General features: G+C 41.1%; 1 protein-coding gene across 1 annotated transcript; it reads left to right on the plus strand.

Moving 5' to 3' along the window:
• Positions 1-495: 495 nt before the first annotated feature.
• LOC141100444 (nodal homolog 2-A-like) lies at positions 496-4343 on the plus strand. The gene is made up of 3 exons (XM_073588954.1): positions 496-775; positions 3369-4069; positions 4183-4343. Exons 1-3 carry the CDS (start codon positions 496-498, stop codon positions 4336-4338), a joined length of 1137 nt encoding a protein of 378 aa, XP_073445055.1. The 3' UTR covers positions 4339-4343.
• Positions 4344-16326: the final 11983 nt, after the last annotated feature.

Consider the following 16326-nt stretch of genomic DNA (forward strand, 5'->3'; position numbering starts at 1 on the left):
CTCCTTCAATGGAAGTCTTCAAACAGAGGCTGGACAGACATCTGTCTGGGATGATTTAGCGAATCCTGCTTTGAGCAGGGGGTTGGACCAGATAGCCCAGGAGGTCCCTTCCAACTCTAGGATTCTATGATTCTAAGATAGAAATATATAACGTTCATAGACAGATTAATCAAATTTAAAAATAATCACATTATCATTGCACAAACTGTATTACCCCATTTCCCTCAAATAGTTTTACTGTTTTGTTAATTCTTAAGAAGAGTTTAGATTTTTTTTTACATTAACAAGTATTGATGTCAGCTAATGACCTGATTCATTATGATAATAGAGGTGTCTACTCTAAAACCCCTTTGTTGAGATCACATAGATGAAAGGTCAAAGGTGTGAACACGGAGGCTTTTGATCCATAGGTATAAAAGGTAAGAGAACCCTCAAGACCCTAGTTTATTCAAGAAGGTCTTCTCCTAAGAACTAATACAGAAGACCTCTAGAAAGATGTCTTGGTTCACCTCCAACTTCTACTTCACCATCATCTCCATGATTCTGGTAATGTCTTCTTCTCTACCAGTGCAGCAAATGATGATTCCTCTTCAGGATTCAACTCTTAGTTTGGAGGCTTCACCTACTTTACATGGAAAGACACAGAATATGAAGCACTCTCCCTTTATCATGCAACTCTACCAGACCCTCGTCTTGGGCAACACAACCGATCTATCCAGTCTGGAATACTCCACTCTTCAAGATTCTGACACCATTCTAAGCCTCAATGCCAAAAGTAAGAACAGTCTTTGCTAATTATGTGTTGATGTTTTGCCTCTTTTTGCATTTTCTATGAACAATGTAGACAGTTACAATTTTGATTTTTACTAAATCTATATTGTTATATTGGAAATAACATTCTACATCTACACTTTATTTAATACATAACAGATGTTATTCTACCTCACCCTTCACCCTCCCATTCCCTCAAAAAAATATACTAGTTTTACTAACTAAGTCATACTTTTTCTTTCCTTTATTAACTCAATTTTTGCCCTTATTAACTTTCGACTATTCCCTATTTTCCTATGTTAACATTTTTCACAAGCTTTTATTTTTCTAACCTCCACCTCCCATTAACATTTGGGCTGTTCTAGTCATCCACTTTTTAGTTATTGATAGCCAGGCAAAAAAAAAATGCTTATAAAAGCCTTTATAATTCTTTTATTCATGCATTGGTTTTTTCACATGTCCCATATGAATTTCCTATTATTTGTACTCAGCCAAAACGTGGACTTCTCAGAACATTTCCACCATACATGTGATATGTCAGCATCTTCTTCCTTATACCTTGAACTAGTGATGTGCAAATTTGCCAAAATTAAAATTAGAAAGTTCACTCTAATTTGGCCAGGAAATACCCTTCATATCAAAGTTATTCGATGTTCCTTATTACACTCTGGGGTCTTCGATAATATCTTTACATTGTTATCCAATTAAGATATAGGGTGATAAGGTCCTGGTTTCAGTATGTCTTTATCAGTTTAAGTATGTGATTTAGTTCTCTAGTTGGTCTTTCTTTTGTTTCTCAGTTTTAGGATTTTTTTTATTTTGGACAAGTATTCCTCAAGTTCTCTCTTCTCATTGATAGATCAAGAAGAGTACAGGTTGGCATTACATTCCTGAAATACTGTTATTATAACCTTCGTCTTTCTAACTACTTGTGCCCTCTCAACTCTTATTTTCTTTATGTTAGTACTATTTTTATTCTGTATTAGAAATCTATTCAGTTTCCCTTCTTACGTAGAATAACTTTCTGATTTAAAAAATTCTTTTAGCTGCATTTCTTTTCTATTTTTGTTTTTCTAATGCCTCCTTTTTCAGTTCTAACTTTACTTCTTCAGCTTCTTCCTATGTTCAGGCTGTCCCTGTTACTAGTACTACCCAGATATTCATATAGCCCACATATGATTTTCTTTCAGCTAGGGAAATAATACTGTAAGTCTCCTCCATCAATATGTAAAAATGTATAGAGTGGATTACTCTAATATAATTAATTACTACATTTGAACACCACAGGTTTTTCACAAATCACCCACAATTATTACAGCAATTATTAGAATTCAAATTTAATTTTCATTAAGAAATATTAAAACATTTACATATTGAATACAAAAATAGGATTTTTAAGAGGAGCAAGTCAATAGAAAATGATCACATAAAAAGCATTATCCTCAAATACATACATATTTAATGCCCCAACTTCCGTTTCATGTAAATTGCTTCTCAAGGTAAGTGTGTAAAATTCTTTCATCTGCATTCCTTTTCTAGGTTAGATCACTTTGCCTTCTTTTCCAGCTCTAACTTTACTTCTACAGATCTTCTCTCTGTTCAGACTGTCTCTGTTACTATTAGTTTATTTATCCCGTTTTATGATTCTATGTTGATCATTTTTACCATTCAGAAGAAATATTGACCCACTTTTTGACATGAAATCAAAAACTCTTACTGTTACCCTTATTCATTCTCATCTGGACTACTGCAACTCTACAAACAAAAACTCTTACTGTTACTCTTATTCATTCTCATCTGGACTACCGCAACTCTTTAATTAAAACTATCTTTTATTTTCCATATGAATTATAAAAAAGTATAACTTTTTTAAATTGTATATTGGATCACAGTTATAAAGTCATTTTCACTTGTTACCACTGTGATCCACCAGATCCTAGTTATTGCTATGTGTAGAGCTATGCTATACATCAAATGGGATTCATGATCGTTGTCCCTTATAAATTATTAGTTAAATTATTAAATTCCCATATTATGTATACATAGAGTCGCAAAACAATTTTTATAGTTAATATGGAAATCAAAGTTACATTTTAATTGCACATTCCCTGTTTTCTTTTTCTTATTAATCTACAATCCACTGGTGGTGTACTCTAATGTATAATTATGTTTTACTAGATGGTGGCCCGATTCTAACGCATCGTGTATTCTAGTCTCTCTCTCCGCTCCGCAGATCTCCAGACGGAGGCGTGCATCGTTCGAATGCACTGATTGGTCGCGGCCGGCCGGGTGCGACCAATCAGTGCCGCGGGATTTCCGTTACAGACAGACAGAATAAGACTATTATATAGTAGATGAGATCTGACAATATAAATATCTCTGATCAACGCTCTCTGTTACTATTAGTTTATTTCCGACTTTTTTTTAATGTTATGTTGATCATTTTTACCATTTTGAAGGGATGGTGACTAACTTATTGATATTAATATGACATTGCTAAAATTGTATTCTACAAGAATCTTATGGTGTTTTAGTAAAAAAATAATAATTGTGTAACATGGAAGTTGACCTTAATTTTCTTTTTTTTTCCCCATCAGATTGCTCTCAACTGACAAAACATTGGGAATTATCCTTTGATATGTCGTCAATCACAAGGAACATTGAAATACAATTGGCAGAGTTGAGGATTCATTCTGCTCCTGGTAGAACCCGTGATGTGACCCTTGACATCTCTCACAGTAAAGAAGGCAAAGGAAAAATTTTCCTGGGATCGGTGAAAATTGACTTTAGTATTGAAAGAGGACCCACTTTGAAAACTATCAATATTACCCGAATGATACAATCCTATTTCTATCAAGGTGAACATTTTAATATTAAAAACGACCAGAAGGAGGGAATGCCCAAGAATGGTCCAGAAAGCAGCTGTACAGAAGTGTCTACGGATAGAGTTGTACTGGTTGTTTTTACCAAGGACAATCCTGCTAACCTCCATGGATATCCCAACCTCATCCAGACAGTTGAGTCTTCTAAGCATGTGATGACCCCTTTGTCTGGCATTAAAAAAATTAGGAAAAGTAGAAGTGCAGAGCAAGCTATAATCATGGCCAACTTTCCCAAAAAATCTACTGTAGATGGAAAACCAGTGTGCAGAAGAGTTGACATGATGTTGAACTTTGTAAACTTTGGATGGGGAGACCAGGTTATCTATCCCCAAAAAATCAATGCATATAGATGTGAAGGAGCTTGCCCTATACCTTTAAGTGAGATCTTCAAGCCAACAAATAATGCATATATTAAGGTAATTACTTTTTTTTCTAAAATATGTATCACATCTGTTAATATTACATATATGTTTATACCTCTGTAATAAATAACTTTCCTAATGAGATTATTTTTTTCTTGTGCTTTCAGAGTTTGGTTAAATTGTACAATTCAGATGGAGTTGATGATTATCCCTCGTGTGTTCCAGTGAAGATGAAACCGTTATCTATGTTGATGAATGAAGGAGGAAGGGTGGTTATGAAGAACCATGAAGATATGATTGTTGAAGATTGTGGATGTCACTGAGACGATTTAACATGACTTGCACATTTGATAACTGGAATCGGAATATGCTGTAACCTGTTATGATCCCTCAGGAGAACCCCCATGGATGAATATGCATACCAGACTATTGTAGCACTGAACTGTAGGAGAGTACGAAAGAGGGCACAGAAGATCCCAGGAGCTGGAGAATGCTCAAAGATCACCTTTACCCCATATCCGAAGACAAAAACTCCTAAAGATCCAAAATGAAGAGTTGGGTCCGGTATAAAACATTCTACTAGAGACTGAACGAAATCATTTCTGTAAATATTTGTTTAAAATATGGTATTTTAATTAATTCTAATTCCTAAAGTAATATGTATATAAATATGTAAGTATATATTTCTACTTTTTTAAGCATAATAAAAAAGTAAATTTGCAATTCAGTTTCTTGTCTGTTTTATAAAGTGGCGACATTCAGGTGGTGGAACATTCCGGGGACTCAGAGACATACAGAGAAGGTGATTGCCACATATATAAGGATCATTGTTAACATTTACTGATCAGTGTATATGGGCATAGGAAGGAAAATAGGATAACAGGGAAGTCCCAGTATATCATGGGTCCTACAAGGTAAAACATACGCCAGTCGTAACGGGACTGTCCACTTTATTTGGACTCCTTATGGCAGACAGGAATACATGCATTGGTTTCCTCCTTGTCCAATGCAAGGGCAGTTAGTGGTGGTCAAGATCTCATCCCCACTGTGCATCTACTCACATGTTGTCCCAGGAATATTGTGTGATGATTTACTCTTTTAAGAGTTTGATAATCCTCTCCTTTGTTTCAATTGACATCTCTTGTGTTGGAGCCATGATTCATGTCAGTCCACTTGGTGTAATCACTCCTTTTTAGATGCAGATCTAATTTGATGTAGGTGTTAGTTTTGGGAATGAAAATTTACAGGGTGATTCCATAATTTTTTCCCTCAAAATTGAGTGACTCCATAATTTTTCCCTTATGCTTGGTTAAAAAAATAGTAACCATTACGGACTACATTTTTTGTTCTTGATTTCTTTTAGTGTTTCTTAAAGCCAGAAAGTTGCCATTTGAATTGACTTTAATTTTGTGCCATGTCTGTGATCTACTTTTTTTCTACAAAATTAAACAACTGAATGAACATCCTCCAAGGACGGTGATTCCATAATTTTTGCCAGGGGTTGTAATGACATTGTGTGACCTGTACCGTATGTAATGCTATGTACCTCATATATGCTGTAGGGTTTGCACTAAGTACTTTCATTTTTCTTGTAGTTTTACACTGATCCCATCAATAAAAGTTGTTAAGGATCCACTGGTCTATCTGAATGCATCGATAGGAAAGAGTTTATCTGTCTGTCAACACTTTCTCCCTGAACAAAGTGAGTGTGCCAGAACAGTAATGCCACATTCAGAAGAAATTGTGCGACAAATTTTGGTGCCATTTTTACCCATTTCCCTGTGTGAAAATGTAAATTCTAGAGCTAAAACAACATTTTTGTGGCAAAAATGTAATTATATTTTACTTCTGTGACACACCTGTGGGACCAATATCATCACTGCACCCTTAGATTGAGAGGTGTAGTTTGGAAAATGGGGTCAATTATGGGGGGTTCTGCTGTTCTGGGGCCTCAGGGGCTCTTCAAATGGGTTATGGCACCTGCAAACGATAACAGCAAAATCTGCACTCCAATATGGCACTCCTTCCCTTCTGAGCTTTGCACTGTGCCTAAAAAGTAATTCCTGATTACATGTATGGTATTGGTGCACTCAGGAGAAAATGCACAACAAACTGTGTGGTCCATTTTTTATTAATAGCCCTTATAAAAATTAAAAACTAAAACCACATTTTAGTGGTAAAAATGTAAATTTTCTTTCTTCACTTCCCAATGGTATAAAATTCTTTGAGGTGCATGTAGTGTGAGCATTCTCAGTGCAGCCCTAGATGAATTCATTGAGGGGTGTAGTTTGGAAAATGGGGTCACTTATATTGGGATTCTGCTGTTCTAGAACCTTAGGGGCTCTGCCAATGTGACATGGCACCCTCAAACCATTCCAGCAAAATCTGAACTCTAAGGGTGTGTGCACACGCTGCGGATTCTGCTGCGGTTCCGCAGCGGATTTGGCCGCTGCGGGTCCGCAGCAGTTTTTGCTGCGGTGTACAGTACCATTATTCCCTATGGGAATAAAAAACCGCAGTGCAGACGGTGCGGTTTTCCTGAGGTTTTGAAACCGCAGAAAGAATTGACATGTCAATTCTTTCTGCGGATTCCGCTGCGGTTTGCCATCTCCTCCATTGTGGAGATGAAAAACCGCAGGGCAAAACCGCAGAGCAATCCGCAGGTAAAACCGCAGGTCTTTTGACCTGCAGATTTACCTGCGGATTTTACAAAATCCGTGCGGCCAAATCTGCACTGCAATCCGCAGCGTGTGCACATACCCTTACATGGTGCTCCATTCCTTCTGCGCTTTGCTCTGTGCTTCAAAAGTAGTTTTCGACCACGTATGGGGTATCGGCATTCTCAGGAGAAATTTTGTGAAAAATTGTATAGTCAATTCTTTCCTATTATCCCTTCTGAAAATTGAAAACATGGGACCAAAGCAACATTTTAGTGGACAAAATGGTAATTTTCCATTGACTCAACCCAATACTATACAATTGTGTGAATTGCATGAGGATTAAAAATGCTCACTACACCCCTAGATGAATTCCTTAAAGGGAATCTGTCACCCTTTTTTGGCTTTGCAGCTGTTGACATAGACATCGGGGGCTTATCTACAGCATTCTGTAATGCTGTAGATAAGCCTCCAATGTAACTTGAAAGAGAAGAAAAACACGTTATATTATACTCACCGAGGTGGGCGGTCCGGTCCGATGGGTGTTGCCGTCCCGTCCGGCGCCTCCCTTCTACATGCGATGACATCTTCTCCCATCCTGTAATGGCTCCGGCGCAGGCGCACTGCTCTACCCTGTTGAGGGCAGAGCAGAGTCCTGCAGTGTGCAGGCGTCGGGAGAGGTCTGGCGCCTGCGCACTGCAGAATTCTGCTCTGCCCACAACAGGGCAGAGCAATGCGCCTGCGCCGGAGCCATTTCAGGACGGGAGAAGAGGACGTCATCGCATGAAGAAGGGAGGCGCCGGACGGGACGGCAACACCCATCGGACCGGACCGACCACCTCGGTGAGTATAACGTGTTTTTCTTCTCTTTCAGGTTACATCGGGGGCTTATCTACTGCATTACAGAATGCTGTAGATAAGCCCCCAATGTCTATGCCGGCAGCTAATAGGGGATAAAAAGGGTGACAGATCCCCTTTAAGAGGTGTAGTTCCCAAAATGGGGTGACTTGTGTTTTTTTTTTTTTGCTTTTGTGGCATGTCAGGGGTTCTTCATATGTGACATGACATCCGCAATCTATTACAACCAAAAATGCGCTTCAGAATTCAACTGGTGATCCTTCCCTTCTAAAGCCCTGCCGTACACCGAAACAGGAGTTTTCCACCACATATGGGGTATTCATGTAGTCTGGAGAAATTGCACAACAAATTGTATGTTCCATTTTCTTCTGTTACCCTTGTGAAAATTAAAAATTTGTGTCTGAAGCTACATTTTTGAGGGAAAAATTATTTTTTTTTTTCATTTGTAGGGCTCAACGTTATAAAATTCTGTGAATCACCTAAGGGTTCAGGGTGCTCCCCACTCCTATAGATAACATCCTTGAAGGGTGTAGTTTCCAAAATGGGGTCACTTGTGGGGGGTTTCCACTGTTTAGGCACATCAGGGTTTCTGCAAATGCCATCCGCTATCGCAGCCAATTTTGCGCTTCAAAAGTTAAATGGTGCTGCTTCCCTTCCGAGCCCTGCCCTGCACCAAAACAGCAGTTTTCTATCACACATGGGGTACCAATGTACTCAGGAGAAATTGCACAACATAAACATGTTCCTCGTCATAGAGACAGAAAAAGAAACAGACTGTTTGTACTTTGGGGTGGCTCATGGGCAGGTATCTTCTTGGTTTCTCTGGCCTAGAGCACCAAGATAAATCTCTGCCTACAGTCCTGTCCCGAAGCATGAGCATCTCATTAACTGAAAACTTCTAACATTGATTACACAAGAACCACAAGACAGATTTCTTCACCCCAGGTATTTTAATCAGTGTAACAACATCAACATGACAATGCCTGTAGTTTTCTTAGCAAAATCCTGCTGACAGGTGGGTTTTAAGCCTTCTAACTGTCTTAACAAAAATATGCTTCAAAAATGATGCAGATGTAAAGAAGACATGTGCTACATGTTATTTATTAACTAATTTGTGTGAAATATCTATCTGGTTTGAGGGCAGAAAAATTCAAAATGACTGACAGCGCTTTGTTAGCCAATTAAAGTGTGGAAGGAAGGGTGCTCCAGGCCATACAGCCCCATTTACAATGTTCAGACCTCATCATTTAACATGAATAAATAATATTTTCTATCCATTCTTATTTTATGTTCACAAGTGGCGTTTTTTTTCTGCAGCAAAATCTGCTCTCTTGGCAGCAGGTTTTTCTTGTTTTTTTCTTGCATTTTTTCTGCGTTTTTGTCATGCTACAATTGTCTCTTGTACATGCTGATAAAAGTTAGTGACAAAAAAAATCATATTCTACTTCACAAAGGTTTTGGCACAAAAAAAACGCAGCAAAACCAGATTCCTGCATTTTTTCCCCCACCCATTACTTTCAAAAGGTGAAAAATGCTGAAAGTGACATGCTCTTTTCTGAAAAAAACAAACAAACAAGCAAAGCACAAAATACTGAGGACAAAAAAAACAATGTGTGTGCATGAGATTTCTGAAATCTCATAGACTTTGCTGTTACTGTAAAACACAACTGAAAATTTTCATCAAAAAACACAGCAAAAACGCCCAGCGTGTGAACATGATCTTACACTTAAGGTTCTGGATTTTATTAGCAGACTATCCAGTCATGTGGTTACTACGATATAGAGTATGAAGATGACTGACTCCCTTTAAAATCCAACATTTTGATGATAAAGATGGATTTCCTTACATCTGAGCACATTCTGCCCTATTTTCTCTGTCTTCTTGTCTCCTTTTTTCTTCCATTCTTGCCTTCTTGTTGTTGTTCTTACTTAGGCTACTTTCAGACTAGTGTTCGGAGGCGCAGGGCCGCCGCACCTCCTCCGGTCAGCTCCTTCTCTAATCGCATGACGCTGAATGCGATCAGCGCACCCTATATTTAGTGTTGGGTACGCTGGCCGTGCGCTGGTATGATTTTGCCGGCACTTGCGCCCTTTTGGCGCTGCGCCGAGCGCACAAAAATGCACTGTGTTGCATTTTTGTGCGCTCAGCGCAGCGCCAAAAGGGCGCAAGCGCCAGCAAAAGTGTACCAGCGCTCGACCAGCGTACCCAACGCTAAATATAGGGTACGCTGATCGCATGCAGGGTCATGCGATCAGAGGAGGAGCTGATCAGCGGGGGGCGAGGCCGGGGCAGAAATGTGCGCTGCACCCGGTAACGCTAGTGTGAAACTAGCCTTATATGTTACTTGAGACATTCACTGACGAGATCAGATCTACACTCAACATTAAAATTGGAACACCAAGTAGGAAAAATTATGAAATTGTCATGATCCAGCGTGGATCTGACAGATTAAATGGATAAGTGAACTTTTTTTCCTTTGGCTAGGTGCCAAAGTGATTGCCCCCGGTGGCCATTAGAATTATTACACGTGGTGTCGATCATTCTAAGCTGCCCCGGTGGTGGTGAGTGGTAGTGCACTTTAGTTTCTTTGGTTTAGTGCACGTAATTATAATTCAGGTGTGAGGCTCTATAAAAGAGAACCAGGTGTGTTCAATTACTGTTGGTGATATTGTGTGTTAGTCATTCACAAGGAAGCCTGGGTGAAGGAAGGAGCTGAACATGAGTCCTGCGCAGCCCAGCCAGAGGGGACGAGTGGCAGCTATGTGGTCTGCAAGGGCTGGAATGGCGTGGTGGAGTCACAGTTTATGGTGTCGGCAGGAAGTGCTTGCATGGCTTGGTGGAGTGACGACTATGGAGAGAGTTGCACTCAGCATGCGGGACTTGGTTGCTGAGAGCTGGACTCAAGCATGCTTGACTTTTTGGGCAGGAGCTGAACTCTTCTTTGGGACTCTGTTACTGGACTTCTGCAATTGGTGGTGGACTCTGCTCCCTGGCTGCACTATGGTGAAGGATCCAGTTATGGTGATGGATCCGGGTGGAAAAGATGCACACAGGTGGTGGGCTCTGTTGCTAGGAGCGTACACAACAGAGCAAAGCTAAGTGGTGTTTCCCCTGTATTGTCATTTTCCCTCATGTGTGTTTTAGTGCAGTGGTGGGATTAGTTTCCGCACCGACCAATTCCCTAGTGAGGGCTTACGTTCAGGGCGAGCTAGGGTTTTTAGGTTCCTGTGCGTCGCCCGGTGCGGAACCGGCATAGGGAACGTTAGGAGTGCAGGGACACTGGCTCAGGGGAGTTCAGGAGGTCTCCACTTCCCTATTCCCTATTGCAGGGCCCACCATTGTTAATGTTACCCAGATTCCCCTTTATTATTTAAATTCGCCTTACTGGAGGCGGGGTTTCCAGACTACTTTATATATACGTGTAATACCTAAATTCACCAGTTGGAGGCGATGTATCCAGCTGCACGTCTTTTATTTAAATTCGCCCTACTGGAGGCGGCGTATCCAGGGTCACGTGTGTCATGGGTTCAACTTGCGGTACTCGCTGCGTCCAGACACACGTGACCATGACATTATCACCAACCCTACATTTTATTTTTCTGGTGAGCTTTGGCCATGTGGAGACCTGTGAGTAATTGCTGCTGGGCCTCACTGAGGTGAGTGGGGAGCGGCAAGGCGTGTTAGAGCTGCTGCAGCAGCAGTTTTCAGGGTTTGGGGCCTCTGCTCAGGCAACCAGGAAATCAAAATAGCGGCCTTTTCAAATTGCGGGTCTGGCAAAAGCCCCCTAGAGTCACTGCTGGGGAGCGGGACTTGTTCATACAGGCGGACGTAACCAGACAGGTGGGTGGAGTTGGTGATCCCCATGGTGCTGTCTGGGGTTCCCCGAGGTGAAGGGGTACGTCCCTGTAGCGAGAAGACTGGTGTGATAGTCCGCGGGGCTCATGCCAAATCTTCAATACCACCGAAGAAGCCGCCCCCTCCTGGTCGTGTGGAGGAAGGCGACCAGCGAGTGTATTTTTCCTCCATGTCCCTGCGGCTTTGGTAAAAGCCCCCTAGAGTCGCTGCTGGGAAACGGGACTTGTTCATACAGGCGGACGTAACCAGACAGGTGGGTGGAGTTGGTGATCCCCATGGTGCTGTCTGGGGTTCCCCGAGGTGAAGGGGTACGTCCCTGTAGTAAGCAGACTGGTGATAGTCCGCGGGGCTCACGCCAAATCTTCTATACCACCGAAGAGGACGCCCCCTCCTGGTCGTTTGGAGGAAGGCGACTAACGAGTGTATATTTCTTCCATATTCCTGTCCCCTTCTCCTCCAGGTGTGAGCAGCAGGTGTGCTGCGGGGGAGTAGGGACAAATCTCACCCCTCGACATTAACCAACCCTGGGAGGCGCAGACCTCATGGTGAAAGGGCTGGAGGGTGGTGTCCCTTGGTGAATAGCGGGGGTGTGAGTGTGGTGATGCAGGGGGACTCCTCTGTTGTCGAGTCCAGAATGAGTTCACCAAATTTATGACTAACGAATGCGTGCAATAAACGTTCAGGTCTGGACCTGTGTGTGAACGAGCGTGTATGGGTGGCCACGAAAAAAAAAAAAAAACATCAGTGGAAGTGTGTTGCGAAGTGTTACCAGCGCATACTAAACATTCACATACACAACCTCGTTCCCCAGGTCGGCACTGTGGAGATGAGTGGTGCCTCCAAAATGAACATTATTGCCAATACCAGCGGTGCGTTTGTCATAAACCTGAAATTTCAGGTAGGGGTGGGGTGAACTCAGGATCTGGGCGTCCCCGCTGTTTGTGTTTCCCTAATGAGGAGTGGTCTTGAGGGTCCAGAGGCCCCTCATTAAGAAGGTGGTACTGTCATGATTCAGCGTGGATCTGACAGATTAAATGGATAAGTGAACTTTTTTTCCTTTGGCTAGGTGCCAAAGTGATGTGATTGCCCACGGTGGCCATTAGAATTATTACACGTGGTGTCGTTCATTCTAAGTTGCCCCGGTGGTGTTGCGTGGTAGTGCACTTCAGTTTCTTTGGTTTAGTGCACGTAATTATAATTCAGGTGTGAGGCTATATAAAAGAGAGCCAGGTGTATTCAATCACCGTTGGTGATAGTGTGTTAGTCATTCACAAGGAAGCCTGGGTGAAGGAAGGAGATGAACATGAGTCCTGCGCAGCCCAACCAGAGGGGACGAGTGGCAGCTATGTGGTCTGCAAGAAGGGCTGGAATGGCTTGGTGGAGTGACGACTATGGAGAGTTGCACTCAGCATGCGGGACTTGGTTGCTGAGAGCTGGACTCAAGCATGCTTGACTTTTTGGGCAGGAGCTGAACTCATCTTTGGGACTCTGTTACTGGACTTCTGCAATTGGTGGTGGACTCTGCTCCAAGGCTGCACTATGGTGAAGGATCCAGTTATGGTGATGGATCCAGGTGGAGAAGATGCACACAGGTGGTGGGCTCTGGTGCTAGGAGCGTACGCAACAGAGCAAAGCTAAGTGGTGTTTCCCCTGTATTGTCATTTTCCCTCATGTGTGTTTAGTGCAGTGGTGGGATTAGTTTCCGCACCGACCAATTCCCTAGTGAGGGCTTAGGTTCAGGGCGAGCTAGGGTTTTTAGGTTCCTGTGCGTCGCCCAGTGCGGAACCGGCATAGGGAACGTTAGGAGTGCAGGGACACTGGCTCAGGGGAGTTCAGGAGGTCTCCACTTCCCTATAACCTATTGCAGGGCCCACCATTGTTAATGTTACCCAGGTTCCCCTTTATTATTTAAATTCGCCTTACTGGAGGCGGGTTTTCCAGACTACTTTATATATACGTGTAATACCTAAATTCGCCAGTTGGAGGCGGTGTATCCAGCTGCACGTCTTTTATTATTTAAATTCGCCCTACTGGAGGCGGTGTATCCAGGGTCACGAGTGTCATGGGTTCGCCTTGCGGTACTCGCTGCGTCCATCCAGACACGTGACCATGACAGAAATTATGGAAATCACAGGATAGGTAAAAATGTTAATATGCAAATGATTCAGTATTGCGTATGAGTGCCACTTGCAGAAATTCCTGCACTTTTATTCCTTAGCTGCTATCAACAAAGCTATTAATGGTTGTCTCAGGATAGTTCCTCCACACTGAATGCACTTAGCATATCATCAAGATCTGGTCCTGGCAACTCCTTTTGCAGTTGCCAATCAATGGCATTCCAGGTGTGTTTATGACGGGTCACATGACCGAAAGATGCTGTAGGCCATGGTAGTACATTTAGGCCATGTAGGTCTCACAGTAGTACGAGCAACATGTGGCCTGGCATTGTTGTATTGAAAAATGGCTCCTGGGACACTTTGGAGAAATTACTTATCACTGGTTAACAACCAAATCAATGTAAAGCTTAGCTGTTAGTGTACCTGAAATGAACACTAAAGGGGTCCAGCTGCCACACATTATGCCATTCTACACCTTAATCCCAGTACTTGGATTTTTGTCCCTCGTGAAGGCTTCTTCATGGTTTTTACCCACATGGTCTTGTCAGGTTCGATGAATGTGTACACAAACCATAAGAAGACTTTTGCCTGACCTTGCGGTTGGAGCCAGACATTAAGCTAAAGGTGTTCCATTCACTTGCAAATGATATGCTTTCAAGGGCTACAATGGTGCAGAGCAAGTTGGATATGGAGGCTGGAATAGATGTCTATCTACTTCAGCTATGAGTTCCGTAATTATTTTGGATGCAATCATAACCAGAGGGTTGGGAAACGAGGGCAATGCCAATAAGAGGCCTATATTTTGCTTACATTTTTCATCATCTGCATATCATTAACAAATCTATCAAATCTGTGATTTCCATATTTCCAAGACTTTTCCTTCTTGGTATTGCGATTTCAATGTTAAGAACTGTTTATTATGCATGGTGCAACTATATAGTTTCTGTAGTTAGCTAATGACATGGGTTGCCCATAGGTGACACTACTAAAATAGGAAAAGGAGATGAATCCAGCGAGCCAAGTTTGAAGTACATAAAAAATCTTTTTCTTTATTTCAAACGTAGATTAAAAATATTTATCCATAGCAGCATATTATAAATATAGGCAGAGATGGGAAAAATTACTGCTGTAAAGTGCACGGCAAGACGCGTTTCGGCTAAACCTTTATCATTGCCATAATACACATTGCTATTTTTCTGGGATATAAGAAGGAAAAGATCCTAAGATAGGTGGTGCTATAGTTGATTAAGCGTTAATAGATCACACTTGTGGGCATCCACCTATAAGATTAACTATTTAAAAACAAGTGTTACTAACTCTATTGCTTTAAACCTGAAGCTATCAAAATTGCCAGAATGATATTGTGAAAAATGCCTGGAGACCGCTGATGGATTGAAGCTGGAGGGGTTAATAGCATCAGAAATGTGTCTTCTAATTCTTTTCCTCAGTTTTCCCGTTGTACAACCTACATACTGTTTACAACATGATGTACAGTCAATCAAATATACTACATAGGTGGAATTACAGTTCAAAAAACTGTTAATAGGATATTCTTTGTTGCTATGGAATGAGGAAAATGTATTGATTTTATGTGCATATTGACAACAAGTACATCTCTTATTTCCACATTTAAAAAACCCCTTTAATTTCAGCCAGGTGTCACTGGTTTCCAGCGAGGAATTCAAATACAGACTCGGCGATAGTTTATCCTGCAAAGTGGGCGCTTTTTTTGCTACATAAGTAATTTGGTTTTCTGCAATAATTTGTTTTAGTTTTGGATCCTGGCTTAACACTGGAATGTATTTCTTTATAATAGAGACTATGTTGTTATACTGAAGACTAGCAATAATTTTTCCCATCTCTGCCTATATTTATAATATGCTGCTATGGATAAATATTTTTAATCTACGTTTGAAATAAAGAAAAAGATTTTTTATGTACTTCAAACTTGGCTCGCTGGATTCATCTCCTTTTCGCATTTATTGTTGGCAAGAGCTCCTGTCATTTATCCGTTGCTGAGAGCCTACACAGTACAGCAGCTTTTCTTTTGAACCAACCGGGTAAGCTGGCATTTTTTCTTTTTCATTGTTCTATGTGAGTTTTTTTTGCCGTGCCTACCCTTATTAGGCAGAAGATTTTAATGATTGAACTTTAACATGAATACAGAACAGATAATTTTGGATGTGGATGATTATGCCAATAGACTAGACAGATCTGCACAGATCTTTAAAGCCAGTAATGTGAACAGGGTGCAACTTCCTGATGAATTGTCCACCATTATAAAAAATCTGGAACATAAAATGAGCAAGGAAATAAAAACTTGGTGGAATCATAACTCTCTAAATGTATATCTTGAAAAGGAGATGATTCCCCGCAGATTAAGATTACGGAAAAAAGCTACAGCTCATTTCAGTGAGGAATTCCAGAAAAAATGGGAGGACATTCTCAGCACATGTTCCTTGAAGCTTATTCAACTGATCATCAAGGAGGAGGAAGTTCACCTAGCTTCCATACAGACAGATATCAAAGATCTTAAAAATGATCTGGCTAAATTTTCACAACATGTGGACTTTCAAAAATTACAAGACAAAATGAAATCAAACTTGGTTAAATTGGAAAATTCTATTACAGATATTAAGAAAAGAAAGTTTATAAGAGATCTGAAAGACTACAAAGAAAATAAAGTCTATAATTGGCAATCTTATCCACGCCCTACATTAAAGAAAAATCTGTATACACAGAATAGAAACAAAGTGACTTTCTGAGATGGGAATAAAAGTTCAGATTCCTCTTCATACAATTCTACAGAGGACACTCTGGATT

Source organism: Dendrobates tinctorius, unplaced genomic scaffold, assembly GCF_039654945.1.
Source record: "Dendrobates tinctorius isolate UK_male_01 unplaced genomic scaffold, ASM3965494v1 ptg000104l, whole genome shotgun sequence".
NCBI classification, from domain to species: Eukaryota; Metazoa; Chordata; class Amphibia; order Anura; family Dendrobatidae; genus Dendrobates; species Dendrobates tinctorius.

Coding starts and splice junctions, on each gene's coding strand:
- LOC141100444 (XM_073588954.1), top strand. CDS start 496: ATGTCTTGGTTCACCTCCAACTTCTACTTCACCATCATCTCCATGATT. Junction 776..3,368: donor TCTAAGCCTCAATGCCAAAA/GTAAGAACAGTC, acceptor TTTCCCCATCAG/ATTGCTCTCAACTGACAAAA. Junction 4,070..4,182: donor CAAATAATGCATATATTAAG/GTAATTACTTTT, acceptor TTGTGCTTTCAG/AGTTTGGTTAAATTGTACAA.